Source organism: Coregonus lavaretus (genome assembly GCF_964263955.1).
Source record: "Coregonus lavaretus genome assembly, chromosome: 1".
NCBI classification, from domain to species: domain Eukaryota; kingdom Metazoa; phylum Chordata; class Actinopteri; order Salmoniformes; family Salmonidae; genus Coregonus; species Coregonus lavaretus.
In genome coordinates this window covers 23,828,173-23,846,715 of record NC_139988.1, presented here as the reverse complement: position 1 = coordinate 23,846,715, position 18,543 = coordinate 23,828,173, and the positions used below count along the sequence as shown (strand labels likewise).

The following is an 18,543-nucleotide window of genomic DNA, read 5'->3' as shown; positions in this document are numbered from 1 at the left end:
CCAATTGAGCTACAGAGGACCACATGGTAGTGCTATTGTCTGCCACACGGTGGTGCTATTGCTCCAAGTGACAAAAGCTTTTTCCTCAACATTCATAAAACATACCCATTTACATGTACGCTTCATACATTTCGGTAACTAAAGCGGTTCTAAAATCTCACCATGGACTGAGCAAAACAGCAATGGGAGGTTGTGTCTGTGTGTGATTACCGTGTGTGTTTGAGAAGCTGTGTACGTGAGAAAATGCATGTATGTGTGTGTGTACCAACTAAGCTGTCACTTTCACAATTGCTGTGCCCTGGTATTGCTACACATCTCTTCTGGGCACAGCTTCTGTGTATCATCTGCATTTCATCACCCCCTAACATCCCCTGCTAATATTAGAAGTAGTGTTGCAGCCTCACTTGCTTGAGACATGGAACATCCACTTTTGCTGTCAGACCGGAATCTAGCTTTGAATCACTCACTCACACACACACACACACACTCACACTCGCACACACACACACCTTATTATCATGATGGTTAATTGCCTGTGCTGATAGAGTTGGTGTTTACAGATGGACTATGATCATTGACTACTGAGCAGCCATCTTGTTTTGGGGTCATTTCATAGCGAGAGGAGAGCAGAGAGATGACTAAACCACCAGTTCTGGGCACAAGCTGCACATTCTCTGCATAGTTTCCCAGTTGAGTCGATCACCACAGCCATTAAAGTACATTTGTCCGCCCCGCTCCCTCTGTCTCTTTCTCTCTCACACATACATACACACACACACAGCTACACCAACAGAGACATCCAGATAGTCAGGCCACTATATTGCATTGTTATACAGCAGCACTTCTTTTTTTTTTGCACAGAAATGTGTGTATGTGTTTGTGTGTGTGTGTGTGTTTGAAAGGGGGAAAGATTAATTCAGTAGGGTTAGAAGGTTATTTGTCTGGATTGGGTTGACTCAGCCCTGTTGGGGTTTCCATGGTGACAGTGACACACATTTGTCTATGTCTTGTGTGTCACTTCCAGAGGTGTCCCCATACATTCAACTGTTGTCATAGATGTACAGTGGGGAAAAAAGTATTTAGTCAGCCACCAATTGTGCAAGTTCTCCCACTTAAAAATATGAGAGGCCTGTAATTTTCATCATAGGTACACGTCAACTATGACAGACAAATTGAGAAAAAAAATCCAGAAAATCACATTGTAGGATTTTTAATGAATTTATTTGCAAATGATGGTGGAAAATAAGTATTTGGTCACCTACAAACAAGCAAGATTTCTGGCTCTCACAGACCTGTAACTTCTTCTTTAAGAGGCTGCTCTGTCCTCCACTCGTTACCTGTATTATTGGCACCTGTTTGAACTTGTTATCAGTATAAAAGACACCTGTCCACAACCTCAAACAGTCACACTCCAAACTCCACTATGGCCAAGACCAAAGAGCTGTCAAAGGACACCAGAAACAAAATTGTAGACCTGCACCAGGCTGGGAAGACTGAATCTGCAATAGGTAAGCAGCTTGGTTTGAAGAAATCAACTGTGGGAGCAATTATTAGGAAATGGAACACATACAAGACCACTGATAATCTCCCTCGATCTGGGGCTCCACGCAAGATCTCACCCCGTGGGGTCAAAATGATCACAAGAACGGTGAGCAAAAATCCCAGAACCACACGGGGGGACCTAGTGAATGACCTGCAGAGAGCTGGGACCAAAGTAACAAAGCCTACCATCAGTAACACACTACCCCGCCAGGGACTCAAATCCTGCAGTGCCAGACGTGTCCCCCTGCTTAAGCCAGTACATGTCCAGGCCCGTCTGAAGTTTGCTAGAGTGCATTTGGATGATCCAGAAGAGGATAGGGAGAATGTCATATGGTCAGATGAAACCAAAATATAACTTTTTGGTAAAAACTCAACTCGTCGTGTTTGGAGGACAAAGAATGCTGAGTTGCATCCAAAGAACACCATACCTACTGTGAAGCATGGGGGTGGAAACATCATGCTTAGGGGCTGTTTTTCTGCAAAGGGACCAGGACGACTGATCCGTGTAAAGGAAAGAATGAATGGGGCCATGTATCGTGAGATTTTGAGTGAAAACCTCCTTCCATCAGCAAGGGCATTGAAGATGAAACGTGGCTGGGTCTTTCAGCATGACAATGATCCCAAACACACCGCCCGGGCAACGAAGGAGTGGCTTCGTAAGAAGCATTTCAAGGTCCTGGAGTGGCCTAGCCAGTCTCCAGATCTCAACCCCATAGAAAATCTTTGGAGGGAGTTGAAAGTCCGTGTTGCCCAGCGACAGCCCCAAAACATCACTGCTCTAGAGGAGATCTGCATGGAGGAATGGGCCAAAATACCAGCAACAGTGTGTGAAAACCTTGTGAAGACTTACAGAATACGTTTGACCTGTGTCATTGCCAACAAAGGGTATATAACAAAGTATTGAGAAACTTTTGTTATTGACCAAATACTTATTTTCCACCATAATTTGCAAATAAATTCATAAAAAATCCTACAATGTGATTTTCTGGATTTTTTTTCTCATTTTGTCTGTCATAGTTGACGTGTACCTATGATGAAAATTACAGGCCTCATCTTTTTAAGTGGGAGAACTTGCACAATTTGTGGCTGACTAAATACTTTTTTTCCCCACTGTACTTCAACATATTCTGTTTTAAAGGTCAACTGTCGGTCGTTAAATCCTAACTCTGGTGACCAACAGCCGCAGTGTTGAAAGCCTGATGTAAATCCTGACCTCTCTCTGTATCAGGTCAGGGGTGAGGGACAGTGCAATGGGGTCAAAAGAAAACCCCTAGTGTTCTGACCTTTCAGAGGAGGGTCTCTCTCTCTCTCAATTCAATTCAAAGGGGCTTTATTGGCATGGGAAACACACTGTATGTATACATTGCCAAAGCAAATGAAATAAACAATAAACAAAAGTGAGGAGAAACAAAAACAACATCAACAAAACACTATTAGAATAAACAAGATTTCAAAAAGATAAAGACATTTCAAGTGTTATATACTGAACAAAAATATAAACGCAACACGTAAAGTGTTGGTCCCATGTTTCATGAGCTGAAATAAAAGATCCCAGAAATGTTCCATACACACAAAAAGCTTATTTCTCTCAAATTTGGTGCACAAATTGGTTTACATCCCTGTTAGTGAGCATTTCTCCTTTACCAAGATAATCCTTCCACCTAACATGTTTGGCATATCAAGAAGCTGATTAAACAGCATGGTCATTACACAGGTGCACCTTTGTCACACAACACAACGCCACAGATGCCTCAAGTTTTGAGGGAGTGTGCAATTGCCATGCAGAGTTGTTGCCAGAGAATTGCGTGTTAATTTCTCTACCATAAGTCACCTCCAACGTCATTTTAGAGAATTTGGCAGTACGTCCAACCGGCCTCACAACCGCAGGCAACTTGCAAATGCCACTGGCACGCTGGAGAAGTGTGCTCTTCACGGATGAATCCCAGTTTCAACTGTACCGAAACAATTGCATTTTCTCGATGGCAATTTTAATGCACAGAGATACCGTGAAGAGATCCTGAGGCCCATTGTCATGCCATTCATCTGCCGCCATCACCTCATGTTTCAGCATGATAATGTACGCCCCCATGTCGCAAGGATCTGTACACAATTCCTGGAAGCTGAAAATGTCCCAGTTCTTCAATGGCCTGTATACTCATCAGACATGTCACCCATTGAGCATGTTTGGGATGCTCTTGATCAACATGTACGACAGCATGTTCCAGTTTCTGCCAATATCCAGCAACTTTGCACAGCCATTGAAGAGGAGTGGGACAACATTCCACAGGCCACAATCAACAGCCTGATCAACTCTATGCGAAGATGTGTCGCACTGCATGAGGCAAATGGTGGTCACACCAGATACTGACTGGTTTTCTGATCCACAGTTAGTGGAGAGGAAGGAAACTGCTCAGGGATTTTACCATGAGGCTAATGGTGACTTTTAAACAGTTACAGAGTTTAATGGCTGTGATAGGATGGATCAACAACATTGCAGTTGATCCACAATACTAACCTAAATGACAGATTGAAAAGAAGGAAGCCTGTACAGAATACAAATATTACAAAACATGCATCCTGTTTGCAATAAGACACTAAAGTAAAACTGCAAAATATGTGGCAAAGAAATTAACTTTATGTCCTGAATACAAAGCGTTATGTTTGGGGCAAAATCAATAACACATCACTGAGTACCACTCTTCATATTTTCAAGCATGGTGGTGGCTGCATCCTGTTATGGGTATGCTTGTCATCGGCAAGGACTAGGGAGTTTTTTAGGATACAAATAAATGGAATAGAGCTAAGAACAAGCACAATCCTAGAGAAAACCCTGATTCAGTCTGCTTTCCAACAGACACTGGGAGACATTCACCTTTCAGCAGGACACTAACCTAAAACACAAGGCCAAATATACACTGGAGTTGCTTACCAAGACGACATTGAATTTTTCTGAGTTGCCTAGTTACAGTTTGGACTAAAATTGGCTTGAAAATCTATGGCAAGACTTGAAAATGGCTGCCTAGCAATGAGCAACAACCAACTTGACAGAGCTTGAAGAATTAAAAAAATAATAATGTGCAAATATTGTACAATCCAGGTGTGCAAAGTTCTTAGAGCTTTACCCAGAAAGACTCACGGCTGTAATCACTGCCAAAGATGATTCTGACATGTTCTGACTCAGGGGTGTGAATACTTTTGTAAATTAGATATTTCTGTATTTTTTTTTTTTTTTTTTTTTTTTTTTTGTCATTTAGCAGACGCTCTTATCCAGAGCGACTTACAGTTAGTGAGTGCATACATTTTATATATATATATATATATATATATTTTTTTTTTTTCTCCCATACTGGCTCCCCGTGGGAAACGAACCCACAACCCTGGCGTTGCAAACACCATGCTCTACAAACATCCCTGCCGGCCATTCCCTCCCCTACCCTGGACAACGCTGGGCCAATTGTGCGTCACCCCATGGGTCTCCCGGTCGCGGCCGGCTACGACAGAGCCTGGATTCGAACCAGGATCTCTAGTGGCACAGTTAGCACTGCGATGCAGTGCCTTAGACCACTGCCCCACTCGGGAGACTTATTTCATTTTCAATAAATGTGAAAAATATTGGAACAAATGTTTTGACTTTGTCATTATGGGGTATTGTGTATGTGGGTGAGATAATTTATTTTATTTTATTTTTTTATTTGAATGCAGGCTGTAACACAACAACATGTGGAATAAGTTAAGGGGTATTAATATTTTCACTGTAAATAAACAGATAAATATTGGTGGTATTTACAATGTTCTCTCTCTCTCACTCTTTCTCTCTAAATATGCTGATAACGTCAGCAGTAGCTTCAGACGGAGAAGAGGGATGCAACTCAGAAGAGATGAGAATAGGAGAGGAAAACTTTTAACATATGGCTCCAGCCCCTACCGCAGGACGAATCGTTACCGAGGGGGGAGGAGTCCAACATGCAGCAGACTTAAAACCCAGCTGATCCTGAAAGAAAGAACAACAGACTCCGGTGAACGGTCACACTGTTGGACAGTGCAGCAGCGTTTCCTTCACGACTTTCTAAAGGTGGATTTTAGTTTCCTCCAGCTCGGAACTGCTCAACTGCCTGGGGCCCAGGACCTGCGGTCTTCTTCAGTTATTATTGTCATTGTAGCGGCTCTCACACACAGATAGCCTACGCACACAGACACACACACCTACAGCGCTCAGCGGATTTCACTCTCAATAGGGACACTTTTTCCGCATTTCAAAGGAAGGTAAACAACGCGGGAGAAAATGTCGTTGTCAATTAACGGCGTCCTCTGTACGCTGACGGTACTGATTCTGTGGCGGGCAGAGGAGCTAGTGGAAGCTTGTAGCTGTGCCCCTGTGCACCCGCAACAGGCTTTCTGTAACGCGGACGTAGGTAAGTGATTGACAGGCTACGCCCTCACGTGCACCATCTGGGCACCTTCTGTTGTTGTGTCTCTATTACAGCCTCTGTCAACAGGTCTGGTCCTTTAAGGAAGGTAGTAGTGTGCTTGCCAGTTCTGGCTGTTTTCTCATAGTCTGCTGGCAGCGGTGGCAGAGTTTGTCACTTCTACAGTCTCTGTCAAGTGTGTCCAGTAGTTCATTTTGTAGTTTGTGCATTCAGTTTGTGGTGCGTTCAGGAATAGGGGGCCACATCTGGGTCGTTCCACCTCAAAAAGGACAAGAAAGAGGATTTAGACACCCACCATCTCAGATTGTTCTGAAATCGTTTCTGTTAGAAACGGATAAGATTAGCATTCCTGCAACATTATTTAGTTGAAAATATAATTTGATCTCTGAGATAATAAGCTAAATATAGTACCTAACATCCGATTTGGACCAAAGTTTTTCTAACAATGAGTAAGACAAGGAATTCCCCATGTCTTACTCATTGTTAACATCCGATTTGGACCAAACGTTTTTCTAACAATGAGTAAGACAAGGAATTCCCCATGTCTTACTCATTGTTAACATCCGATTTGGACCAAACGTTTTTCTAACAATGAGTAAGACAAGGAATTCCCCATGTCTTACTCATTGTTAACATCCGATTTGGACCAAACGTTTTTCTAACAATGAGTAAGACAAGGAATTCCCCATGTCTTACTCATTGTTAACATCCAATTTGGACCAAACGTTTTTCTAACAATGAGTAAGACATGGGGAATTCCTTGTCTTACTCATTGTTAGAAAAACGTTTGGTCCAAATTGGATGTTAGGTACTATATTTATTGGATATGATATGAATCCTATAAATTAAAATGGCCAATTTGGGTGCAATCAAATTATATTTAAACAAAATAATGTTTCCGGAATGCTTATCTTATCTGTTTCTAACTACAGAAACAATTTCAGAACAATCTGAGACAGTGGGTGTCATGGCTTGCTGAAATGACATGGAACGACCCTTCTTTTCCACACTGGTGAGAATTGGTTGACCAACTTCTAACACATCAAATGTAAACAGGAGATGTGTAATGGAGGTGGTTGGCTCACATGATGATTAGTAACTTTGTCTGAGAGATGTGAAGGTTTGCATTGTTTCTCCACCTGACGATTCTGCAGACATGTAGGACGGGGTCAGATAGTAACGCAGAGGTGACACACAGACACACACCATTGTTTCACCTAGATTGTCTTTTGAATGCGTTGGCAAAGATTGCAGCGGGTTCACGGGAACATGCCCCTGCAGACTGTGAGAAGGTCATTTCTGGTGACTTTTTAAAATAACATTCTACTCCAAAACTAATGAAAATCAAATGATGCCAATACCAGGTATCTATAATCCCCACCAGAAATGAGCCCAATATTGAGAAATTATTTTAAGGCTCTTTTACCATAGCCTGTACATGGCACCATACAATATTATCAGGCAGGTGTGCTATTAGCAATAAGAAAGGTTTTCCTCCAATTCTACGCATTTTACCATGGCTAATTCTGTGTTCTTATGTTCAAACATTATCACAAAATCAGTGGGGACCTGAATCGGGGCCAATAATCCAGCTATGCCAAAAGTACTTGTAAATTCATATTTTAATTTAATTGGTTTCATCGTTTTAGCTTTCTGGGGTGATTTCAAGTTCTCAAAGATTGTATGATTTAAAAATATGTAGGTCAATCATCTTGTCTGTAAACTTTGTCTACTTATACTCATTTAAGTTTACACTGAAAGCGTTTTTCCATCCCAAAAAGTTATATTAAACAAAGTGTGTGTTATATATATATATATATATATATATATATATATATATATATATATATATATACACATACAAAAGTAGTGGATTCAGCTATTTCAGCCACACCCGTTGCTGACAGGTGTATAAAATCGAGCACACAACCATGCAATCTCCATAGACAAACATTGGCAGTAGAATGGCCTTACTGAAGACCTCAGTGACTTTCAACGTGGCACCGTCATAGGATGCCACCTTTCCAACAAGTCAGTTAGTCAAATTTCTGCCCTGCTAGAGCTGCCCCGGTCAACTGTAAGTGCTGTTATTGTGAAGTGGAAACATCTATGAGCAACAACGGCTCAGCCGCGAAGTGGTAGACCACACAAGCTCACAGAATGGGACCGCAGAGTGCTGCAACACTCACTACCGAGTTCCAAACTGCCTCTGGAAGCAATGTCAGCACAAAACTGTTCATCAGGAGCTTCATGAAATGGGTTTCCATGGCCGAGCAGCCCCACACAAGCCTAAGATCACCATGCACAATGCCAAGCGTCGGCTGGACTCGCCGCCATTGTATTCTGGAGCAGTGGAAACGCGTTCTCTGGAGTGATGTATCACGCTTCACCATCTGGTAGTCCAAGGGACGAATCTGGGTTTGGCGGATGCCAGGAGAATGCTACCTGCCCGAATGCATTGTGCCAACTGTAAAGTTTGGTGGAGAAAGAATAATGACCTGGGGCTGTTTTTCATGGTTCGGGCTAGGCCCCTTTAGTTCCAGTGAAGGGAAATCTTAACGCTACAGCATACAATGACATTCTAGACGATTCTGTGCTTCCAACTTTGTGGCAACAAAGTTGTTTCAGCATGACAATGCCCCTGTGCACAAAGCGAGGTCCATACAAAAATGTTTTGTCGAGATCGATTTGGAAGAACTTGTCTGGCCTGCACAGAGCACCGACCTCAACCCCATCGAACACCTTTGGGATGAATTGGAACGCCTAATCGCCCAACATCAGTGCCCAACCTCACTAATGCTCTTGTGGCTGAATGGAAGCAAGTCCCCACAGCAATGTTTCAAAATCTAGTGGAAAGCCTTCCCAGAATAGTAGAGGCTGTTATAGCAGCAAAGGGGGGACCAACTCCATATTAATGCCCATGATTTTGGAATGAGATGTTCAAAGAGCAGGTGTCCACATACTCTTGGTAATGTGTGTGTGTTTGTTTTTGGTGTGGCAGCAACAATTTAGCAGTGGCGGTGTGCTGCTGCTAAATTAATACAGGGGAAACACTGCACAGTCCCCTATGAGTTTACAGTGCTTTAGCATCTGCTGTGGGGCTAGGAGTATCGCCTGGTTTGTGGACGTGGCACAGCAGGATGAGGAAGACATAAAGAGAGGGTGAGAGCGAGCAAGGGAGACTAAGATGGACCAAGCAGGGTAGTATAAATTCTGCTTTAGAATCCCTCTCAGAATTAGTCTCACACCAGTCCTCCTCTCTCTCTCTCGCTCTTTCTCTCTTTCTGTCCTCCCTTCTTTCCCTCCTTCCTCTGAGGGGTGTAGCTGCAAGGAATGACAGGAATGTTTCAGGGGTTTTCCCGCTCCGCACCAAACTAATGCAGCGGGACAGCTACAGACACTGACACACGCCACTTCAGAGAGACATCCCACTGGGCAAAAACTGGTTGAATCAATGTTTCCACGTAATTTCAGCAACAGAAAATCAATATGATGACGTTGAATCAACGTGAAAAAGATTGGAGTTGCAAAAAGTCATCAATGTAATAAGGGAATTGTCTTTTTTTTCGCGTAACTTTTAACCTACATCCAATGACATGGTGACATTTGTTGTTAATGTCATGTTGAATTCAAGTTAGTTGACATCTCAACCAAATGTACACTGAATAAAAATATAAACTTAACATGCAACAATTTTAAATAAATTCATTAGGCCCTAATATATGGATTTCACATGACTGGGAATACAGATATGCATCTGTTCGTCACAGATACCTTAAAGGCAGGGGTGTGGATCAGAAAACCAGTCAGTATCTGGTGTGACCACCATTTGCCTCATGCAGCGCCACACATCTCCTTCTTGATCTGGCTGTTGATTGTGGCCTGTGAAATGTTGTCCCACTCCTCTTCAATGACTGTGCGATGTTGCTGGATATTGGTGGGAACTGGAACACACTGTTGTACACGTTGATCCAGAGCATCCCAAACATGCTCAATGGGTGACATGTCTGGTGAGTATGCAGGCCATGGAAGAACTGGGACATTTTCAGCTTCCAGGAATTGTGTATAGATCCTTGCGACATTGGGCCGTGCATTATCATGCTGAAACATGAGGTGATGGCGGTGGATGAATGGCACACCAATGGGCCTCAGGATTTCGTCATGGTATCTCTGTGCATTCAAATTGCCATTGATAAAATGTAATTGTGTTCGTTGTCCGTAGCTTATGCCTGCCCATACCATAACCCCACCATGGGGCACTCTGTTCACAACGTTGACATCCGCAAACTGCTCGGCCACATGACACCATACACGTTGTCTGCCATCTGCCCGGTACAGTTGAAACTGGGATTCATCCGTGAAGAGCACACTTCTCCAGCATGCCAGTGGCATTTGCCCACTGAAGTCAGTTACGATGCCGAACTGCAGTCAGGTCAAGACCATGGTGAGGACGACGAGCACGCGGAGGAGCTTCCCTGAGATGGTTTCTGACAGTTTTATTTGTCACATACACGTGTTTAGCAGATGTTATTGCGGGTGTAGCAAAATGCTTGTGCTTCTAGCTCCGACAGTGCAGTAATATCTAACAATTTCACAACATGTACCAAATACACACAAATCTAAGTAAGGAATGGAATTTAAGAATACATATTTGGACAAGCAATGACAGAGCGGCATGGACTAAGATACAGTAAAATATTATAGAATACAGTATATAAATTACATATTGGATGAGTAATGCAAGATATGTAAACATTATTAAAGTGACTAGTGTTCAATTTCTTAAAGTGGCCAGTGATTTCAATAGGCAGCAGCAGCCTCTAATGTGCTAGTGATGGCTGTTTTTAACAGTCTGATGACCTTGAGATAGAAGCGGTTTTTCATTCTCTCGGTCCCAGCTTTGATGCACCTGTACTGACCTCGCCTTCTGGATGATAGCGGGGTGAACAGGCAGTGGCTCGGGTGGTTGATGTCCTTGATGATCTTTTTGGCCTTCCTGTGACATCGGGTGCTGTAGGTATCCTGGAGGGCGGGTAGTTTGCCCCCAGTAATGCGTTCGGCAGACCGCACCACCCTCTGGAGTGCCCCGCGGTTGCGGGCGGTGCAGTTGCCATACCAGGCGGTGATACAGCCCGACAGGATGCTCTCAATTGTGTATCTGTAAAAGTTTGAGGGTTTTAGGTGCCAAGGCAAATTTCTTCAGCCTCCTGAGGTTGAAGAGGCTCTGTTGCGCCTTCTTCACCACACTGTCTGCGTGGGTGGACCATTTCAGTTTGTCAGTGATGTGTACGCCAAGGAACTTGAAGCTTTCCAACTTCTCCACTGCAGTCCCGTCGATGTGGATAGGGGGGTGCACCCTCTGCTGTTTCCTGAAGTCCACGATCATCTCCTTTGTTTTGTTGACGTTGAGTGAGAGGTTATTTTCCTGGCACCACACTCCCAGAGCCCGCACCTCCTCTCTGTAGGCTGTCTCCTCATTGTTGGTAATCAAGCCTACTACTGTTGTGTCGTCTGCAAACTTGATGATTGAGTTGGAGGCGTGCTTGGCCACGCAGTCATGGGTGAACAGGGAGTACAGGAGGGGGCTGAGCATGCACCCTTGTGGGGCCTCAGTGTTGAGGATCAGCGAAGTGGAGATGTTGTTTCCTACCTTCACCACCTGGGGGCGGCCCATCAGGAAGTCCAGGACCCAGTTGCACAGGGCGGGGTTCAGACCCAGGGCCTCGAGCTTAATGATGAGCTTGGAGGGTACTATGGTGTTGAATGCTGAGCTATAGTCAATGAACAGCATTCTTACATAGGTATTCCTCTTGTCCAGATGGGATAGGGCAGTGTGATGGCGATTGCATCGTCTGTGGATCTATTGGGGCGGTAAGCAAATTGAAGTGGGTCTAGGGTGACCGGTAAGGTAGAGGTGATATGATCCTTGACTAGTCTCTCAAAGCACTTCATGATGACAGAGGTGAGTGCTACGGGGCGATAGTCATTTAGTTTAGTTACCTTTGCTTTCTTGGGTACAGGAACAATGGTGGCCATCTTGAAGCATGTGGGGACAGCAGACTGGGATAGGGAGAGATTTAATATGTCCGTAAATCCAGTCTAGCGGTTAAGAGCGTTGGGCCACTAACCGAAAAGTCACTGGTTCGAATCCCTGAGACAACTAGGTGAAAAATCTGTCAACGTGCCCTTGAGCAAGGCACTTAAACCGAATTGCTCCTGTAAGTCACTCTGGATAAGAGTGTCTGCTAAATGACTAAAATGTACAGTTGAAACCAGGATTCATCCATGAAGAGCACACGTCTCCAGCATGACAGTGGCCATCGAAGGTGAGCATTTGCCAACTGAAGTCACTTACGATGCCAAACTGCATTCAGGTCAAGACCCTGGTGAGGACGACAAGCAAGCAGATGAGCTTCCATGAGACGATTTCTGACAATTTGTGCAGAAATTATTCGGTTGTGCAAACTCACAGTTTCATCAGCCGTCTGGGTGGCTGGGCTCGGATGATCCCGCAGGTAAAGAAGCCGGATGTGGAGGTCCTGGGCTGGCATGGTTACACGTGGTCTGCGGTTGTGAGGCCGGTTGGACGTACTGCCAAATTCTCTAAAACAACGTTGGAGAGAAATGTACATTAAATTATCTGATAACATCTCTGGTGGACATTCCTGCAGTCAGCATGCCAATTGTACACTCCCTCAAAACTTGTGGCATTGTGTTGTGTGACACAACTGCACATTTTAGAGTGACCATGTATTGTCCCCAGCACAAGGTGCACCTGTGTAATGATCATGCTGTAAAATCAGCTTCTTGATATGCCACACCTGTCAGGTGGATTACTTATCTTAGTAAAGGAGAAATGCTCACTAACAGGGATGTAATCAAATTTGTGGACAGAATCTGAGAGAAATAAGCTTTTTGTGATTATGGAACATTTCTTTGATATTTTATTTCAGCTAATGAAACATGGGACCAACACTTTACATGTTGGATTTATATTTTTATTCAGTGTAAATCAAAACTAGTCGTTGAAATTACTTCTGTGCACAGTGGGATGGGTGCTGTGCACACACAAGACTGCACAGACATGCAGTACAGTACACACACAGAACAGTACACACACACACACATGCATACACTACAAAGAAATGTGTCGCTCTCTCTCATGCATCCATCTGGCTGTCAGTTTTGGGTACACAAAAGGAACAAATATATAAACGTCAAGGACCTCTCTCAAATATGTATGGTATCCATGGAAATGGCACAAACTTTATCTTTCCCGCTCTCCACCCATCCTTCTGACCATCCCCTCTATGATCATCGCTTTCTCAAACCACACACACAAACACTATTGATTTACAGGGTGGGATACTCTAACCTCTGACTTTCAACAGTGTTCGCTCCTCTTCAGAACCCATCCGTGTCCTGGTCATTTTGACTATGCATACATAACATAAATGCATACATACCTCTTAGTGTAGCAGTCCCACCAAGCTCATCAAAATTAGTTAGACTTTGCAGAGAGAGGCCAAGAATATGCTTAAGCTCCCATCCATACTCCGAGTAAGTAAGAAGAGGGAGAGGATGGTATGATAGGATGAAGATGAGATGTGTGTGTATATTGTCTGTGTGGACTACGCCAGTCGACAGCACACTGAGTCTGTATCTTCTAGTGGAGTGACACTAACAGCTACGTGATTTAACATTTTCCCTGGTGTCACACACACACACACACACGTCCCTGCTCCCATGTCTAGCTTGTAGACAATTTTTATTTATTACGTTTATTTGGACAGGGACAATATACAACAAAAACATCACTCTGAAGTGAGAACCCACTGTGCACAGATGTCAGTTCAACTTCTATTCCACGTTGGTTCAATGTAATTTAATTCAAATGACGTGGAAACAATGTTGATTCAACCAGTGGGAAGTGATGCATTGCACCAGATTTAGCTTACAGCTAATTTTACATCTGCATTCCCCGGGAAAGACAGGGGACTTCCCAGCCTGCTCCAGCAAGTGCTGGGAATTGGGAGGCCAGGTCACCCCCTAGAACCACCGCTCTGATGGGGAGAGGGATGGAGAGTGGTGTGGTGTGGTGGATAAGTGAGGGGACGGTTAGGGGAACTCAGCATGGTTTTCATGGAAAGACATTGCTTAGTGCTGGTGATTTATACATGTATAAGTAATTCTGCATAGCTATGATTGGGGTGAGATGTGTGCGTGTTTTAACCTCTTAGCTCTCTCTCTCTGCTACCCTAGAGTTTCTGCTCCCCTCTCAACATGGGGTGCTCATATGACCTAGTTAAGAAGTAGCGGCGGCGGGGGGGGGCCTATTTAGGAAAACATCATTCCTGCGAAAGTCATTAAACAGGCAGCAGTCCCAAATCACAGAATCCCTTAAAATGTTTTGTCATTTAGCAGACGCTCTTATCCAGAGCGACTTACAGGTGGGTTAAGTACCTTGCTCAAGGGCACATCGACAGATGCGTCACCTAGTCAGCTCTGGGATTTGAACCAGCGTCCTTTCGGTTACTGGCCCAATGCTCTTAACCGGTAGGCTACCTGCCACCCCCACACTTTTTCCCTGGGCTGAGCGTTCTCTCTAGGGCTGGGAATTGCCAGGGACCTCATGATACGATCTTATCACGATACTTAGGTGCCGATATGATATGTATTGCTATTCTCACGATTCTATATGTATTGCGATTCAATACTGTGATTGTATTGTGATTCCATAGTCCAAACAAATTGCTCACTGTATGTCTGCTGCAGAGGGACAAGAGAGCAATGAGAAAACAACACGTTTTGATCAGTCATGGAAATAAAAAAATATTTCAGCCAACTAGCGCAAAAATAATATTGCGATATTATCAAAACGATACGATATCTTGTCAAAAAGAATATCCCGATATGTAACGGTATGAATTTCTTTTTTCTTCCCAATTGCTAGTTCTCTCTGCCCTGTTATATTCCCAGAGTCCTTAGTGCTCATTAGCCTCTGGGCCTAAATGAGGTCAGGAAACGAGAAAGGGAAAAACTCCACGGAATGCAGGAGAGGGAGCCAGCCAGGTACACCGCTGGCACTTGGTGTGTGTGTGTGTTTTGCATCAGCCTCAGTCAGCTCCCTGTGTATGAACTTGGGAAGTGGTTACATGTGCAGAAAAGCATGCAAAAGACAGAGCATTGACCCCCCCCCCCCCAAATATTTGTGTCTGTTCCATGCCATAAAGAGAACCCAAGGGTTTAGAGCAATGACAGTCAACCCTGTGGAGTGTGTTTGTGTGTGTTTCTCTCTGGTGATTGTACGTTCTTGCGTATTGCTCATTTTCCATTTCCTTCCCATAGCTGAAGCTTGATGTAGTCTGTGAGGTTTTACACACACACACATACACACGAACTACAGCTCGTTCATACTTTATCTGGCCTCTATCCTTTCTTCAGTGTCACTACATTGTTCTCTCTCTCGCTCTCTCCCCTTGATAATGTGCCTCAATCACTCCCTTGTTTCTGTCAGTGAAAGCACACATCCCTCCCTGCCAATATGTGCTAACAAATCATGATTTGATGTGGAATGGTAGTGGCAGCTAGTTCACATCCTGAAACAGTCAAAACAAAGTTTTGACTCACCGTATTTGGGGTTTATTGATGTAGGATCTACAGGCTGCCATAGTGTGTTTAGGCTGCCTGGGCTCCATCTGCGGGTGGTTAACGAGCTGTACTGTGGAGGGAGGTATTCAAACAGAAGCTTTGTTTTGGGTCTGTGTGTGTTCTTGATGTCCTCTGACCCCATATCTCGGTCTCCCTGCAGTGATCCGAGCGAAGGTGGTGGGGGAGAAGGAGGTGGATACTGGGAATGATATCTATGGGAACCCCATTAAGAGGATCCAGTATGAGGTCAAGCAGATCAAGGTGAGAATACATCTATGACCTCTAACCCCCACTGACTTGTGGTTGTGTTGTTAGATATAAGACCTGTGTTCATCTAACCCCTTACCTGTGATTGTGTTGTAGATGTTTAAGGGTCCTGACCAGGACATTGAGGCAATCTTCACTTCGCCAGTCTCCGCTATGTGTGGCGTTACCTTGGATACCAGCGGCAAGAAGGAGTACCTCATCTCCGGTAAGGCTAGTCGTCTGTCTGACCTGACCAGACACTGATGACATGGCGTAGTAATCTCCCTCCACTGTGTGCTAGAAGTAGTCTTATCCCAGAGCTGTTTGTGTTTTCTTGCCTACTCCTACGGTTAGTGGTGTTACAATGACCATAGGAGTTGGCAAGATGGCACAAACAGATCTGGGATCAGGCTATGCTAGATGGTGCTGAGTGAGCACAACTGGAGCAGACAGAGTAGACGTAAAGAGGGACACAGAGGGGCATTAGATCATGCACGCTCTGGTTTCCCTATACACACACACACACTCACACACTCAGCCTAATTACAGGGAACACCAGAACAGGAACTGCTGAGGTTAGCGTTTCCTTCTTCTGGATCCTTTAGGATTCCGGACGGACCTCAGTATGGTGAAAACCAGTTTCTGTCCTTCTAGCATTTCAACAACTCACCCCTCTCGTCCCTCCTCACCCCCTCTTCTCCCTTTTCTTATCGCTGTCTGCCCCGATCTAAGAGGGGGAAGGAGAGTAAAAGAAAAGCTTCTGTCCGATTTCAATTACTCTCATCACGTTTCAGAACCACATCTGTTGTTGCTGTTTTAGAGAGAACCTTTCTCTCTCCTTACCCCACCCCCTCTGTCTCCACCCACCTCTCTCTATCTCTCTCTCCCGCTCCCTCTGTTGCCCCCTGCAGGCAAGGCGGAGGCAGGTGGGAAGATGCATGTGACCCTGTGTGATTACATCACGCCCTGGGAGCCCATGAGCCCCACTCAGAAGAAGAGTCTGACGCAGCGCTATCAGATGGGCTGTGACTGCAAGGTAGGGAGGGAGGTGGTGGGAAGCAAGAGGAGTGAAGGGCAGGAGAGTGATGTGGAAAGGGTAGATGGGTAGGGAAACCAATCTTAAAGGCCCAGTGCAGTCAAAATTCTGTTTTCCCTGTGTTTTCTATCATATTGTACAACAGCTGATGAAACTAACACTGTAAAAGTGTTTTTTTATATATATATATATTTGTATCAGTTATTTCCTGAAAATACAATCTACAGAGGGCCTTCTAATCAGCAGGTTTGATTGGGCGGGAGTTTCAGCTTTACAGTGTAAATTGGTTAATAGATCAATAACAGAGTTCGAAACCTCTCTGCCAATAATATCAGCTAGTTTTTAGTTTCCCCCTCCCCACTCAGACCTAGCAAATTTCTTACTTAAGAAATAGTTTTTTGCTAAAAAGCTATTTTTGCCCATTTAAAATGGAAATCTATTACAGTAAGGTACTTAATTGTGACCCAGAAATGATTTGATATTCATATAAAAACATCTGCATTGGGCCTTTAACCTATGTGTGTATCTGTCTCTCTCTGTGTAGATTGTGCGCTGCCCCTCCCTGCCCTGTGCCATCTCTGCTCCAGAGGAATGTCTGTGGACAGACCTGATGATAGAGAAGCAGGTGCACGGTCGCCAAGCCAACCACTACACCTGCGTTAAGAGGGCAGACGGCTCCTGTTCCTGGTATCGCGGTGTGACTCCGCCCAAGAAGGAGTTCCTGGACATCGAGGACCCCTAGTCACTTTCTGACACTACCCCCTTCCAGCTGCCCACTGCACAACCTGATTTAAAGAAAAAAAATGGTTTCTAAACATTTCATGAAATATTAGGGGAGAAAATAAGTTCTGTGTGAAAGGACAACATATTAATATGATACACATATAAAATATAACGAGGCAAAGCTGATTGATTTTAAGAGAGCTCAGTGAAATTGTTTACTGGTCCAAAAACAACTCCTAGCTACTACCCCTTCTTCTTGTGTTTGCAGATCTAAAGGGACTGAATATGTTAATAGTATGGTGATGCTCCACCTAGCCCCCTAAATGGTATTTGTCAAATTGCTTAAACCCATCCGGTTCCTTCAGGACTACAAAACACAGAAGGGTTAGAGGCTAGGGGAAGGCACTAGACAGGGGCTCAGGGTGTTTGTGTAGCTATTTAGGGTCACGAGACCCATAGCCTGGTCGAGTGATGATGATGTCACATCCCCCTGAGGCTGGCGTCAGGAGGACTGATTTATGGGTGTGTCTCAAATGGCAACAGAGCCCAGGTCAAAAGTAGTGCACTCTCTACCCCTGTCAAACTACCCAGGTTAGAACGACTCCATATCTATTCAATGATGGCTCGACATTAATTATGTTTCCTCATTCTGTTTGATTGCAAAGCCATATTCCAAGATGCCTTTTTGTGTTGTTTTTTTTTATCTAGTCAAACGCTATTTGTTGCTTCTCATAACCATGCTGTTAGGACCAATCAGATTGATGGTGAGGCGGGACTTCCCAGCTTGTTCTAATAGACATTTGGTAAGAAGGGAGTTTAGTTTTTATAAATGGTTGCATTCGTTTTGTCTGAATAACCAAAGCATCCCAGTCAGAGACAAATATGGGAATAACATTTTAAAAGAACCTTCTAGAATGC

At 44.2% G+C, this 18,543-nt stretch overlaps 1 protein-coding gene across 1 annotated transcript; it reads left to right on the top strand.

Moving 5' to 3' along the window:
* Positions 1 to 5,433: 5,433 nt before the first annotated feature.
* timp2a (TIMP metallopeptidase inhibitor 2a) lies at positions 5,434 to 17,723 on the top strand. Its single transcript, XM_084161871.1, has 5 exons — positions 5,434 to 5,954; positions 15,781 to 15,881; positions 15,984 to 16,092; positions 16,778 to 16,902; positions 17,447 to 17,723. The coding sequence occupies exons 1-5, from the start codon at positions 5,825 to 5,827 to the stop codon at positions 17,642 to 17,644; spliced, it is 663 nt and encodes a 220-aa protein (XP_084017997.1). The 5' UTR covers positions 5,434 to 5,824; the 3' UTR covers positions 17,645 to 17,723.
* The last annotated feature ends 820 nt before the right edge of the window (positions 17,724 to 18,543 follow it).

What these genes read in the sequence shown, in the direction of transcription:
- timp2a (XM_084161871.1), top strand. Translation starts at nt 5,825, where the DNA reads ATGTCGTTGTCAATTAACGGCGTCCTCTGTACGCTGACGGTACTGATT. An exon ending in GAAGGAGTACCTCATCTCCG is followed by an intron (nt 16,093 to 16,777) that starts GTAAGGCTAGTC and finishes TGCCCCCTGCAG; the next exon opens with GCAAGGCGGAGGCAGGTGGG. An exon ending in AGATGGGCTGTGACTGCAAG is followed by an intron (nt 16,903 to 17,446) that starts GTAGGGAGGGAG and finishes CTCTCTGTGTAG; the next exon opens with ATTGTGCGCTGCCCCTCCCT.